Here is a 15655-nt window from a genome sequence, read left to right on the forward strand (position 1 = left end):
CGAGTTCAATCTTAAAATGCCTTTATTTTGCAAATGGAGAATTTTATTTAAATCTGGTTAAAGCTACGTTAGTAGAAAACTTAAGGACTACTCATTAGATATATAATATTGGAAAAATAATTTCTTTTCAGATTTTTAGGTGTATGGATAGATTTTAGCTTTTCTACAAGTGTAGCAACAACCAGATTTAAATACAATGCTCCATTTTCAAAATAAAAGCATTAAAAGATTGCACTCGTATAGCTCTCCGTGGAAAAATTTGAAACCATCATCACTTTCTTAGTTCGTCTATTCTCCACGAGTGCCAACTTTGATTTGCCAATTGCATTTTGCAAAAAGGATTTTTCAAAGAATAAACTCAGTACAATTGGAAGTAGCTCAAGATTACTTTAATTCAAGATGCTCCTTTACATTTAACAATATCTGCCTGTTCTCGTTTTGTCGCCTTTCGATGATCTCCAAACGACGTCCTTGGTCAATTTGTTCCTTGTGAATGGCATCAATTCTACTCAGAATTGTGAGAAGAATATCCTTTGTATCTACATTTTCGTCCATTTTTACACTAGTATTCTGTTCAAAATTATCTACATTACTGGATAGTTTTCTCTTTTTTGCTGATACTTCCACTTCAATTAAATTATTCCGGTTATCACACTGCACATCGGGATGACGGTCAGGTATGTTTGAAGTAGCTATTTCGTCTAGATGTTCATGTTCTTCAAAACTTTCTTCTACCGATACTTCCGCCACTTGCCCTTCAATATGACTAAAGTCCTCCTGCTTCATAAAGGTGTCCGTTTCAAGGTCTTCTATAATTTCAGTCTCCACATCCTGCTGTTCTTCGCTAGTGACGGGCTCAGGCTCATCCTGCTGATCACTGAGTTCTTTTGAAAACTCGACTATTTGCTTGATCTTTGCGTAAAAAGCACCCTGTCGATTTTGATTGTTCACGTAAGTTTTGTACAGAAAGTTCCATTTATTTTGACAATGTTGAGCGGATGCAGTTATGCCCTGTTCTAGTAGTTTATCGGAAATGCATTTCCACATGTCCGTTTCGGAGTCGAACGGATGCGATACCGATGCATGGAAGGTTGATTCAAAAATGTCCAAAAATGTGAGAATTTCATCTCGTTTCCAGATCTTTGGTGTTACCAAAGGTTTAGGCTTCTGTAAAATAAAACTATGTGAAGATAAATGGTAATCTACTGTAAATGATAAAACAGTACCTGTACTAGCGTGTTCATATATTTAAATATTGCTACTAAGCGTCGTCGGCGTCGTAGCATAAAACGAACTATTCAGGGTAAATCGACAGCATATACAAAAATAAAAGCGAGAAAGCTCGAAGTCGAAGTGCTCCGAAATGTCATGCTCAATTCGAGTACCTGCACGGTAAGAAAAAAGTCCCCAATGTTCTTTTTACTCATCTTGACACTATAGTGCATCAGGAAGCCAAAAGTCAGTAAAGCGGGTCAAAGTAGTTTTCATTTACTTGGAATTTTCCACTCCCTTTCTAACCAAAAGTAAGTTAGTTGTACCCAAAAGTAGGTAACTATTATTATACTCAACATTGGGCTCCCACACTTTACTACTCCTGTTGGGTAGTTTTGCTTCTTAATTTTTGATAACATTATAGCGAATTTGTTTATTATTCAGTTCCAACCTGGATCGGGTATCAAGATCGACTCTGCTTGCTTCCTGACAAACGTCAGTTTGATCGTTTGTTTTTAAAACCTACCTCAGGTTAACGTTCGCACTGACAAAAAGTTCGGTTTCGCACTGGGTTGGAACTGGTTCCAACCCCGATAATAAACAAATTCGCTATTAGACAAACTAGTCAAAAGTCTAGGGCACGCAAAAGCCTTTAACCACAGACAAACAGACATCACAGTAGCAAGTTGTTCATCGAACAAGCATTTAACGGTCAATTTAAAAGTATCGTAGTTGGTAGTACCGCCACCTGTGGCGCGCATAGCCATTTTTCTTGAGTTTGACGTTTACACACTACCGCCATCTGTTCAGCGTACTACCCACCACAGTGTCCTCAACAGATGGCGGTAATGTTTTAGCGACGATGTTTTACAGTGAGAAATATTCAATGTGTTATGTCTGTTTGTCTGTGCTTTAACTCCAACGCAGGCAACGACTATAATTAAAGTAATTACATTAACTACTGCTTTAATTACATTAATTACACAATGTAGAACATTAACTACTTCTTAACTCCATTAATTACAGTTGAAATTTTGTAATTAAAGTACATTAATTACATTTTCAATACTTTTAATTACATTAATTACGGATAGACAATTTTAATTACCGTCAGTACTACTCCAAAACGCATTAATTACTATAAGTACATTTGATTACATTTTAACTTCAACGCATAGGTTCTTTTTATTGCGACGCGACAACAATAAAGAGTGCAAGTAAAAAGATTGGGTAGTATTTTTTCTCCGTGTAAAGTTGGATTTTTCAGATAGCATAGAGTTGGGAAATATGTTCGAGCACATGTTAGGTACACAGCCACTGAATATAACTCATATTTGAGTAGCATTCACTCAAATTCGCAAAAACGTACACTCAAAGATAAATTAAATCAAAAAAGCTTAAAAAGTATTGGCAAACCAAAGTTGGCACTCGTGGAGAATAGAAGAACTATGAGAGTGATGATTGTTTCAAAATTTTCCACGGAGAGGTATACGAGTGCAATCTTAAAATGCTTTTATTTTGAAAATGGAACGTTGAATTTAAATCTGGTTGTTGCTACAGTAGTAGAAAAGCTGAAATCTATGCATACACCTAAAAATCTGAAAAGAAATTAATTTTTCTATATTATATATCTACTGAGTAGTCCTTAAGTTTTCTACTAACGTAGCATCAACCAAATTTAAATAAAATGCTCAATTTGCAAAATAACGGCATTTTAAGATTGAACTCGTATACCTCACCGTGTAAAATTTTGAAACCATCATCACTTTCATAGTTCATCTATTCTCCACGAGTGCCAACTTTGATTTGCCAATGCAGTTTCCCGCTTCACCTTATTGAGTCCGAGCCATGATTACTTCGACAGTAGTCATGCATGATTAAAATCGAAATAATCTTTCCAGTATTAAATTTTATTCTTTTTCAATACTGATATATAATAATAAAAGATTAAAATACAATCAAAATTTTTTAAAATAGAATCAAAAATGGTTAAAAAATATCCAAAAAAAGATTATCTACAATCTAATCAACCATGATTAAACTGGGATTAATATCAGATGCTTATTTTTTAGAAAGAGAGGATTAATTTTTAATCATTCGATATGATTAAACTGAGTGTAATGTCAAATTGATTAAATTTCAAGCAAAATGGGAATAGTTCAATTTATCAGTGTACACACTAGGTCGAAAAGGAACGAGAGATTCGACCCAACGATATTGGCAAATCAAAGTTGGCACTCGTGGAGAATAGAAGAACTATGAGTGTGATGATGATTTCAAAATTTTACACGGTGAGGTATACGAGTGCAATCTTAAAATGCTTTTATTTTGCAAATGAAGCATTTTATTTTAATCTGGTTGATGCTACGTTAGTAGAAAACTTAAGGACTTCTCAATAGACATATAATATAGAAAAAATAATTTATTTTCAGATTTTTAGGTGTATGCATAGATTTCAGCTTTTCTACCACTGTAGCAGCAACCAGAATTAAATAAAATGCTCCATTTGCAAAATAAAAGCATTTTAAGATTGTTTGTCAAAATCTGAGCCAAACGAACATTCCCATTAGATTTTTTCCGAGGATTTCTTATTCTTACTAGATTAAATTTGAGAGTATTGCATTCGAACAGAAATTCAATCACCTTTATGTTTCGTGTGCTTCTCAAATTTAACTAGTTTTTGGAATCAAAAGCAATATTCTAGCTCTATTGATTAATTGATCTTAGTTGGTTAGTTAATGGCACCAAAAAATGTGCAAAATATTGCGATGCAATCAATTATTAATTTACACGTAAATCGAATCAAAAGTAAAAGTCATGTGAAATGCTAAGTTTTAGCAAGGGTTGCAAGATAATTTAGATACAAATCCCTGCTGCCGAATTGTATTTTGTTTTCTCCGCCTATCTCTCCCTCTGAGTATTTCTAGTTCAGCCCAATAAGTTACTTTTGAGTAAATTGCATATTCTAAATTTTACCTGCACCATACCTTACTGACTACACTGAAACAAATCGACATGTACCGTTTATTGGATCCATCTTATAACAAAGCAATGTCAGCAGATTTATTCATTCTAAGTGATGCTTGATAGATTCCATTGGATTATCACTTAAAAACTATGACTGCGATATGGAATGATTTCTATCGTAATTTCACATACTTAGTACTTGATAATACTTTGCTTCGAGCGTGGTTAGCAACTTATCAGCATTGCAAATGTATCAGATATTCATATATAATTTACCTGACATATTTTCAATCATATCATTTTCATTAACAATCAATACGAAACTATCGATTTGAAATTGGCTCACTACTTGACTAGCCTATTGGTCCCAAGCAAATCGATTAACATGCCCTATTATAGTCGAAATTCTATTACTACACTATGTTTGTTTTGATTCGCTATGAAAGTTTGACAGATACAATTAGGGGTTCATGGATTTTCCTATGTTTCGAGGGGTGCATCGATTTGCTTGGGACCGAAGATAGTACCAGAGCTGAGTCAAAAAGTTGAGCTCGTTTCTTCGGGACCTTCTGGTCTTAGAGTTACCTCTATGGTATTATCAAGTACTAAGTATGTGAAATTACGATTGAAATCATTACATATGGCAGTCATAGTATTTAAGTGATGGATCCAATAAACGGTACGTGTCGATTTGTTTCAGTGTACCATAACCATTACCATTAAAATTCTCAAACCATAAGTAAAAAGGTTCTAATAGAGTGTTCTTTCCGAAAATGTATGGAGAAAACATCCATTTTAAATGGTAATGGTTCTTAACAAAACACTATTTATAAGGTTCATGTCCAAAAAAAACATAATGCATAAGATTAAAACTTTATCACACAAACGTTCATGTAAAGTTCCATAACCATTTTAGTTAAAGTTTAGCAGGGATTATAAACATTTTTTAACCATTTGTGGTAAGATCAAGCAATGGTTCGCATTTATACGGGTAATCAAGGAATCAAAAATATCTCTAAATGACAAAATGACAAGCGATCAACGAACCGAATGATAACGCTATATCAGAAGTGGAAAGCAATAATGATATACCCCCCTATTCTGCGAGTCACGTAACTCTCTCTCACCGGTGAGGTGACAATAGTCACCTCGTGTGAGGTGACTCTCCATTTGATTTGCATGGAGAGTCACCTCACACGAGGTGACAATTGTCACCTCACCGGTGAGAGAGAGTCACGTGACTCGCAGAATAAGTGGGATAATCTTCTTCTTTTTTTTCTCATGACAAGCAGCCCGTGAGACAACGCTCACACACGGCGGTAGAAGGAAACGAGCAAATTGGGTTCTTTAAGGGTATTGAGGTAAATGCATATTCGTAATCTGCATTAAAAATGGAACCCAAACCCTAAATTTCATCAATTTTGTATAGTCACTTTAAAGGCCCAAGCGCAATGACGGCGGAAGCGGAAGCGGAACGGCAGCGGAAAAGCCCAATCTGAGTAAGCCTACTTGTTGGATTGAAAACTAGTTAGATCCAAATCGACTTCGGTTAGGCATCTTGATGTCATTAGTGACAACTGTCAAACTTTCCGTTTCCGTTCCGCTTCCGCCCACATTGCGTTTGGGCCTTAACTCTCTGGGTCATTCGTGAATTGTCCGGGGATGACATTTGAATTCGTGACTTTGGCGCGAGAATTATGGATGTTAACCACTGCCCCACCTAAATAGTTATTTAATGCAATAAAAAATGTTGTTTTCAAAAGGAAATCTTTATTTATTATTCTACCTAAAAATATAGTTCTAAGGAGTGCAGCAGTCTTTAACGTAAAATCCGTAAATCAATGAGATTTCCTGAAAAATAGAAAAGAATGTTAACACCACTGACACTATGCCGAAAACGTGACACACTGAACTGTTAGTGAAGCTGAATACTAAACCATAATCGCATATCAGACCCATCTTCGCTTGATTTTGTATTCACATGGGACAGTCATGCAATTATGGGTAGTGTAGGCAAAGACAAAATCATAGTAATTTTGCGAAAAAGATTCTTTATTTCCATTCAATATAGACACAGTGGTTGCCGTAAAACAAATGTATATTAATGTATATTTTGTTACGAGACAGTTTTGTATTTTGTTCTTTCACTACATCTAAAACATAATAGTAATGCTTTCACAAAGGCACTTTAAAATCAAACTCAAACTACGAGACAATATTATGGTAACACGTTCCGTTATTGCTCGTTGAAGTACGCGATTTCTACGCAATTGTCGATGGGTGCTTTGCTTACCCACGGCAACCTGCGCAATTGAGAAATGTAGTGGAATTTCCTGAGAAAATGTAACTTTCTTCATCCTGCAGCCGAACCAACATTAATTTCTTCTTGTATCATCAAGTTACTTCTTTGTTCATTCTTAACCATCTTCTGCTAGCGGAATAGAAAGTGAGAAAGACTATATGAATTGGTTTTACTATGAACCCTAGTGTATAAGCTGAATGTAATGCCTGGACTGCTTTGAACACATTTTACAAATGTTACCAACCAAGAACGATATCACACTGTGATTAGTGTTGCTTGATGTTTGTAGTAGGTAGTATCGTTCTGTTTGTGTGTGTGTGTGTGATTTTGCATTGAGATGTATGTTGTTCATAACATTAAGTATCACCTTTAAGTATAACACGTTAAAATATCATGCACGTAACCTAGGTATACGCTGTAAGTGTGATATTAAGTATGATGTTTCGGTTCTGCAGCCAATTTTACAGATTGGTTTTCCTTTTCTACAAAGGGGATTTCGAATACTGAATGTTCTATACCCGCTTGATAAGTACATTATGGATTGGATGCTTAAATATTTGCTTATAAGCCTATTCCAGCGTTGGAAATAAATGCCTGAACGAATCACGGTTAATATTTATGACGACGAGAAATTATTAGTAGCAGACAGAAATGATCAAAACGAAAAACGTTATGATTAAGATGTTAGCACTTTTTCATCCTAACTATCGAGTTACGAAAAAAGGAAATTTGGTCAAAAACAGATAAACGGAAAAACAAATAATTACACTAGTCCAGCATCCTTGGCCATGCTGTAGAAAGCTGACGATTTGTTTTGTAGCAGTTCGCTTGGTGCAGCGAACTCGGAAATTTGTCCCTTATCGAGCACGATAACTTTGTCCGAATCCATTATAGTGTTGAGACGGTGAGCAATCGTCAATACCGTACATTCCTTGAACTCGGTGCGGATCGTTCGCTGTTGGAAAAGTAAATGTATAGAGCCCTTGACGTTAAAAACTTAAAATCAAAAACCAACCTGAATAAGATCATCAGTTTCCAGATCTACGGCGGCAGTAGCTTCATCCAGAATAAGTACTTTAGTTTTTCGCAGTAGCGCTCTGGCCAGGCAAATCAACTGACGTTGCCCAACGGATAAGTTTTCGCCGCCCTCGCTCACCTCGTGATTGATACCGGCCGTTAGACCTACAAAGCATTCAAAGCATTATAAAACTCTTGAAATTGTACGCATTTGATGGTATTACTACCTTTCACGAACGACTTAAGATGGGCGTGCTCCAGTGCTTTCCAGATTTCCTCATCCGATTGGATATTAAACGGATCCAAGTTGATTCGAAGTGTCCCAGAGAACAATACAGGATCTTGCGGGATAATCGTCAATCGCGATCTCAGCGAATGCAGTCCCAGCTGGGAAATATCGTGGCCATCGATGACAATTTTTCCACCAGCCGACTCAATAATTCGGAACAGTGCCAACGTCAAGCTGGACTTTCCGGCACCGGTCCGACCAACGATTCCGAATTTCTCACCACCTTCGATGGTGAATGTGATGCCCTTCAGCACCAGATCCAGTCCTTCTCGGTAGCGAACCTGGAAATCCTGGAATTCGACACGACCTTGTTCCGGCCAATCACGTGGCAAATTGCTATTCGGCAGTTCCCATGCGGCTTCTTGCTTTGTTTCTCCATATTCCTTGATGCGTTCCACTGCTACGATATTCGTTTCGACATCCGATGTCATTCGGACCAACCAATTCAGAGTTTGAGTGATTTGTAGAGCGTACGAGACGGACAAGCCAACCAAGCCAGGGTTCATAGTTTCACGACCCAGCACAGCAAACAGTGCCGCGAACAGAATGATCAGGTTGCCGACCATCTCCAACCGAACGGCCAGCCAGCGGTTGGCGATGATGCTCGGGAAATAGCAAACCTGGTTGAAGTCCACGCGTGATTCCGATTCGATGATGAATCTACAATTGTTAAGAGTTAGAGGTCACTTCCCGAATGTAAGCTATAACGGTACAACAACGCACCTGTCTTGAACATCATAAGCTCGAATGGTTTGCGCTCCTTGGATAGATTCACCAAAGTGCGAGTAGATTGGAGAACGCGACACGGACTCCAGACGCTTCAGCTGCCTCGAAGTGGCCACATAGAAGCGCTGCACGGCATAGTAGAGAATACCGATCGGTAGGATTACCGTGGCAAAGATAGGCGTTGAGATGCTGATCACAACCAAAGTAGCTACCACCTTTACGGTTCAGGGAATGGCGAATGAAAAAGTTAAGAAATCAATTAATACTCGAGATATGTTTACAGAACAAATCTAAAACAAACGAAACTGCAAGCAATTCTACTTATAAGCAGTGTTCAAGTGAATTATATTCATGCAACAAAATACGAATTACTGAAATCTGCGTTTGATTAATTCTAGCATATTGTATTCTTTCTTTTTCGAATGAGCTACTAGCGTTATTTGGTAAATTCTTATTGATTTTTTTTTTTTGAGTGGAACGATAATATGGAAGCGATTGAACACGTAGCTCTAATAGGCGCGTAACAAATTACTACTTGCGTAATACACACATACATGCATTAAGGAAGGATGGAACTACACAGAAATTTGGTACAAAACACTCATAATCAGCACATGAATGTTGATGGAACATTGAAAATTATTTCAATCAAAACCTGTACATAGTAATAATAATAACAATCATCTATGGGCATCATTAATTAAGTACGTCACGATCTTGGAAGGATGGGGGTTTACAACTGTGCAACAAGCAATGCTTTAGGAGGGGGAAGTTGAATTTCTCGAAATTTCGCGTGGCGTACTTAATGCATGTTCCCCTATATCTTATAATCTATATTGCACGATATGCTTCACTTGTTAATAAAACAGTATGTATATTAACACACGACGCAATTGATTATTGGAACCGCTGAAAACTTGCGATAGTAGACCATTCCCACACAGAAAAAAAATCTGAATTTTAACTAGAAGAAAAGTTGGCTTCGGCAATACCTTAACCTATTATCGTCAGGGGGGTAAACAACGTTCTTGAGAGCTCAATTTTGGCATGTGGATACATTGTGTTTCAGAGCAACTATTGGCCAAATTTGAGTGCTCTAGGACTTTGTTTACCCCCCTGACGATAATTGGTTAAGGTATTGCCGAAGCCAACTTTTCCCCCGCATAAAATCTCTCTTCGTTTAATTTTGAGCTATACTTGGCATAAACAAAGAAATCGTTTACAAGCTTGCATACAATGTTTCTAATTTATGCGATATTGCGTTTGAATTTACACGAAATATCGCTTAAATTTATGCCAAATCTAGCGTTAATTTTATGTGCGCTATATCTCACAGAAATTTACATGAATTTTTCGGACGGTGCAGTCTATATTTCCTGATGCCAATTGCATTGTCTTCAGTTTTTAATGTGTATGGTGTTTGATCTAATTACCGTCTTACTAAACACAACCCGCGCTTTGCCCCCTTTTTTTGAATGGGTTTGAATAAAAAAAATAATATTTCTTCCAAAGATGACTTCTAAATTTATTCACCTTTCCATACGTACCGTTGGATTTGAGCAAGTGTAACAAATTGTCGAGATATTGTTAAAAATTTAACGCCATAAGATTTTCTTCGTCCTACCGATAAATGTAGAAAACGGGTATTCGCTAGGAGCACTTCTTTTGTTTTGAGAACAATGAGCGTTAATATTCATACAATGCGCTCTAATAGGATTTATGTTGTAGCTAATGAACTAACGCATCGGAACAAACCTATTACTGATTTGTTCATGGTGAAAGCATTGATATTATTCATCTTTTCAGATCGGAAATGGGCGATTACGACGAAGTAGTGATCTACCATACCTATAAATAAATTTTGAATAATATTTTAGAAAATCAGCACCACCTTGTGCGGTTGGTAAAATAGTCAGTCAAATTTACTTATTTATTTTAAATCAACTTAGCTTGTGGCGATGTTAAAAAACTGTCCAAAATTAAGCTTAGGTCAAAATTGTCACCCCTGAAAAATGTAGATGTTCAGATTAAAAAATATATCAAAATATTGATGGTTCTATTTATGTTAATACGAGTTTATACTATGTTTGAATCTTTGTACTGCATCCCACAAGAAGTCTCAAGGCTCAAGTTTATCTGAGATTAAACTCGATTTATTGATATTGATATTGATTATTAGGATGTTAACACATAGGGGTAGACGGGACAAGATCGCCACCAGGGCAAGATGAGCACCCTTCAAGTTTACATCACAAATCTTATATTTTTGAAAACTGCACATACATACCTTTCAACAATAATCATAGGATGTAACGTTCCAAAAATGATAAAGAAATATTCAATAACTACCATGAAATGTATCAAAAGCTGCCGACCGAAAAAAAATCCTATCTTTATAATAAGAATTGCAATAATCAATAGCCCTTTTTTTGTTACGTATGTTACAACTTTCAATAATATTTTTCAACCTGGTGCTGGACTGGAATTTTGTTTTGATAAACTACACACTTAGAAATAACTAATTTTACACGAGACGTAATCCATATTGGACGTAAATCATGGAACGTAAACATCCATTTCATGTAAAATTAAGTGTTCTCAAACCGAAACATAAGCAAGTTGACGAAGAGAACATTTGATTGGATTGATTTTCTCGTTTCTTTCAACTGATTCTTACGTCAAAAGGGCCGCTTACATGTGTCGTTCTCAGGGAACCGAAATTTACATGACTTTTTCGTGGTGTGTAAGGAATATAATCCTGGCAGTTTCGAACTCCTTTGGATACGGTTGTGTTTTAAGTTTGTTATCTGTTTTGTGCGTTCGTTCGCTTTCATAGTTTTCGGCTGCATTTACTGGATTAGCGCTGGCACTCTGCCTCCCGGTCGGTTATACGTGTGTTATTGGTGGTTTTCTCGCTTTCCGAGAAGTTTTAGAATCGAGAAAGAGTGAAAATTCCGTATCACAAAATTGCTCACCGAGTTCCTTTTTTTTGCCATTCGACGACGACGGGTTTGCGAGAGAAAAATAAGCATCGGGAATGTGCTCCCGGAAAAAAATATTATATAAAAACAAATCCTGCTAAGGATACATGTCTTCCCGCCCAAGGGTGCACATCTTGCCCGGGTTGTCTGAGACCGGTGTTCGAAAGTTACTTTTTTATTTTATTTTTTAAAACCCAAAATTTAATACATTAAATTGTAACAGTCAAGAGACATCTAAGCTAGACTGGTGACTAAATTAATTGCAATTATTACATATAAAATAATGTCAACCTTAGGGTGTCCACCCCTATTATGTTGTTAATAAGTATAAGTCAATCAAATTTAGAGTTGTACAAGAATTGAGTTGTTTTACGCTATTTAATTTTTTTTCGATTTTGTCTTCATTTAGGAAAAATCAATTTCAAATGATTGTTTTCATTTTTTTTTTCATTTCGGTATATTCGGTTGCAATTTGAGACCACCTAATCAAAAATATGCTATAGCTGACTATTTTAGGACGAAGAAGGCATCAAAATTTTCCAAAAAATACCTTATTTGGCAAGCATTTTGCACGTGTGGCCGAAAGAGAAATCTTTCGTCACTACAGGCACAATCAAAAAGAAGATTTACCAGAAAGAGTGCCTGCAGAAAAGATTGCTACCCTTCATCAAAAGCCACAAAAAAACCCCCTTTGTTCTGTCACGATTTGGCGTCATGCCATTATGCTAAAACTGTGATAGAGTGGTACGAAGCAAATCAAGTGAATATTGACCAAAACCCGCAAATCCGCCAAAATGTCTAGAGTTACGTCCAATCGAGAAATATTGGGCTCTGATGAAGCGTAAGCTTTCTGGAAAGAAACAAGGAATCAAATATATCAAACACTTCCAACAAATATGGACAAAGACGGCCAGCACGATACCTGAGGTGTCTGTACAAACTCTAATGGATGGAATTAAGCTTGACTGTTTCAATCATATCTTTCTATGGAAAATTAATCGTACGAGGTCGAGGATATGATCACTGTGCTACAGTGAAACTCCCGTAGTCTAGTGCCTAAACTAGGCACGTTCATATTTTTACTTCGCAATTCTGATTGTACTATATTTGCTCTCTGTGAAACATGGCTTTCTTCCGATAAAGAACTGAACTTTAACATTATTCGCCTGGATAGAGACGATTCTTATAGAGGAGTACTTTTAGGGAGCAACAAGTGCTACCCTTCCTACAATATGTACCTTCCTGCTCTATCAGGCGTCTAAATCGTCGCTTGACAAATAAGTGTGAAGATCAAAGACTTTCTGGAATTTTAAATAATTTCTTGTACAATTTGTTGTCAGAAAAGCAGTTTGGCAGAACAATGCATGCTAAGACAATTTGCAGATGACAGTGTGGTTTCCGTAAGAGGTCCACATGTCGTGGACTTGCAAGGACTATTGCAAAATTCCTTAGATAACTTTGTCTTCTTGGGCTACACTCAAAAAATAAATCACATTTCCAATGGAAAATATCAATTAGAATTTCACATAACTTTCATGTGATCTCATAATTGGAAATCGCACTACAAAATCACGTGAACCTTATGTGTCCAATGAAATCTATGTGATTTATCACATAGAATTCATGTGATCATATGAATGTTATGTGAATTTCAGATAAAAATCATTAATTTTGTTATAAATATCATGTTCGTTCCCAATGGAAACTATATGAAAACTTTTTTCGGTGTAGGAATCTCGGGATCGAATTCTCGCCGCTGAAAACTGAACTGGTAGTGTTTGCTCGAAAGCGGTACCCAGCCCAAATGCAGCTTAATCTTTTGGTCAGAAACATTATCCAATCATTGTCTTTCAAGTACCTTGGGGTCTGGATTGATCCAAAGAGCACTTGGAATACCAACATTACGTATTTGAAGCAAAAATGTCAGTAGAGGATCAACTTTCTACGTTCATCCGGGAGACCTCACAACGCTTTATAAAACAACAATTCTCTCTGTTTTAGAGGATGGCTCTTTTTGCTTTATTCTAATAAAATTGGAACGAATTCAATATCGTTGTCTGCGTATTGCTCTCGACTGTAAGCACTCAACGCAGAACTGTTTCTGGGAGCTCTCTCTCAGAATACTAATCAAATGCGGAGTGACGTACACAATTATACATAATTGCAAATTTTGAAGAAATTCTTGGGCTAAACACACAATCTCGATTTATGAGAATCTACCACCACTACATATCGTCGGATATGTGTCTTCGATGTTACCCTCCAGACTGTGCTCACTTCACCAATCGCAGTTCCTCAATTGAATATGATCTGACCATGAAACAAGTTGCTCACGGGATTCCCGATCAACTTCGACCTATTATTACCCTGCGTATTTTTACAGAAAAGTACCAACATGTCAATTACGTGAACATATATTTTACAGGGTCTCGTCAAAGTCAAAGTTCGATTGAGGCTATTCGGTCGATGAAACCAAGTAGGCACTAATCTTATTTCCTGTCAAAGGTAAGGGAGGAGATTAGTGCACTGGTCGAAAGATCATATATAATTAGGGGAACTGGGGGTAAGCCCGGCCTCTTAAGCTAAGACTATTTTAACATAATAGAGAGCTAATTTGGTTGCCTTCCCATGCAGGGTTCGTGTATAGACAGTTTTGAATATAAATTATGTGGTAGCATGGTTTTATTAGGTTATGTTGTTAATTACTGTTTATTACAAAAAAGTGACAAAAATAGCAAAAATACAAACATATTTTATTTGGATTCTCAGCACCAAAAAAAAAATGGAGGAAACTATGCCAAAGCGGTTGCAGTTGGACATCGAAGCAAATGGAGGCCACATTGATTATCAGTCATTTGTTTTGGTTTGGTTTTAATGATTTTTTTTTTTCAAATAGAAAGTGGATCTTTTTTTATGTCATATCAATTAAAATACTTTTCAACATAAAACTTATTTATTTGAAATTCTGCAATAAAAATCACTACATATTACTATGAAGAGGGGCCTCGATTTCCGATTCCCGGTCCAGTCTAGGAATTTTTCGGGTTGGAAAATTTCTCGACTTCCCTGGGCATTGAAGTATGATTGGACTTTGCCACACAATTATACTAATGCAAAAATGGTACAGGCATCGAAAGCTCTCAATTAATAACTGTGGAAGTGCATCTAGAACACTAAGTTGAGAGCACGCAATAAGCTAATATGCGATATGCAATAAGCTTGAAATGCGAAGAAGAAGAAGAAGAAGAAGAAGAAGAAGAAGAAGAAGAAGAAGAAGAAGAAGAAGAAGAAGAAGATATTACTATGAAGGCAAAATTAACCCCTGGTTTTTATTTCACGGAATATAAATCAATATCACGGACTCTCTTGAAAAGTAATAAGTTTCGTTTGAATATTTACATTTATTGTGGATGGATCTTTTTTTTTTGTGCCGGTCACTGTATACACGGCCGATGAGAATAATTCGGTAAATGAGTCGAATTCAACTCACTTGTCCTGGAAAAACTGCTTGAATATGAGGAAAATCGACCAACGTTTTCCTCAGTCTAGGAATATACAAATAGACTGAATTAAATATCTCTCGATGTTTCTCATTCAGTTTTATCTGTAAAATCGAGGAAAATTTTACTCATTAGCCTAGGGATCACATGCAGATGATTATTGTTCCAGAATGTCCCGGCTCGAGTCTCATTAAAGGTTCCGCGCAAGCAGTTATATGTATACTCTTGGCAATCCCCAGCTTCTTCAAGAAGAAAATCTCTCAAATTCTGTCCATGTAATATGTGGACACAGCCCTTAGTCGAAAATCTTTTTTTTTTCTAGGTCAACTCGGAAATGACATTGGTGATTTGAACAATTTAAGGGACAAGAGTAGCGAAACCTCATTCACTGATGTAACAATTCGCGTTTTCAGGGACAAAAATCTCAACGTCCAAAAGCTGTGCTGATCTGAAAATGTATCTCAATGCTCGCTTCTTTGCAACATTGATTTCAGCATTTGCAGCTTGGTATGTCCAAGAACCTTGATCTTAAATTTAATCGTGACAAAACATTATAAATTAAAAAGACCACTGCTCAAGCATGATCGACAACGAAATTGAACAAACATATATTTTTGTGATGTGATGGTAACAAACATATCGATGATTATTTACATCATGA

General features: G+C 36.5%; 2 protein-coding genes across 16 annotated transcripts in view; both read right to left on the reverse strand.

Moving 5' to 3' along the window:
• Nucleotides 1–384: 384 nt before the first annotated feature.
• Nucleotides 385–1293, reverse strand: LOC135697040 (uncharacterized). The gene is made up of 2 exons (XM_065216613.1): nt 1227–1293; nt 385–1167 (listed from the first exon to the last, which is right to left on the reverse strand). Exons 1-2 carry the CDS (start codon nt 1284–1286, stop codon nt 385–387), a joined length of 843 nt encoding a protein of 280 aa, XP_065072685.1. The 5' UTR covers nt 1287–1293.
• A 4674-nt stretch (nt 1294–5967) lies between these two features.
• Nucleotides 5968–15655, reverse strand: part of MRP (Multidrug-Resistance like Protein 1) — a 37127-nt gene continuing 27439 nt past the window's right edge. For 9 of the 15 annotated variants that reach the window (XM_065216631.1, XM_065216623.1, XM_065216629.1 and 6 more), the window contains exons 10-13: nt 8511–8728; nt 7726–8447; nt 7497–7663; nt 6213–7436 (exon numbers count right to left, since the gene is read on the reverse strand). In XM_065216631.1, the coding sequence (XP_065072703.1) occupies nt 7245–7436; nt 7497–7663; nt 7726–8447; nt 8511–8728 (1299 nt within the window). In that variant the 3' untranslated portion in view covers nt 6213–7244. Of the gene's footprint in view, nt 6031–6212; nt 7437–7496; nt 7664–7725; nt 8448–8510; nt 8729–15655 lie in introns of those variants that run through there. The other 6 variants (XM_065216621.1, XM_065216620.1, XM_065216619.1 and 3 more) reach the window with 1 other exon arrangement.

Source organism: Ochlerotatus camptorhynchus, unplaced genomic scaffold (genome assembly GCF_037179485.1).
Source record: "Ochlerotatus camptorhynchus isolate MF236.1 unplaced genomic scaffold, CSIRO-AGI_Acam_v1.1 ptg000065l, whole genome shotgun sequence".
NCBI classification, from domain to species: Eukaryota; Metazoa; Arthropoda; class Insecta; order Diptera; family Culicidae; genus Ochlerotatus; species Ochlerotatus camptorhynchus.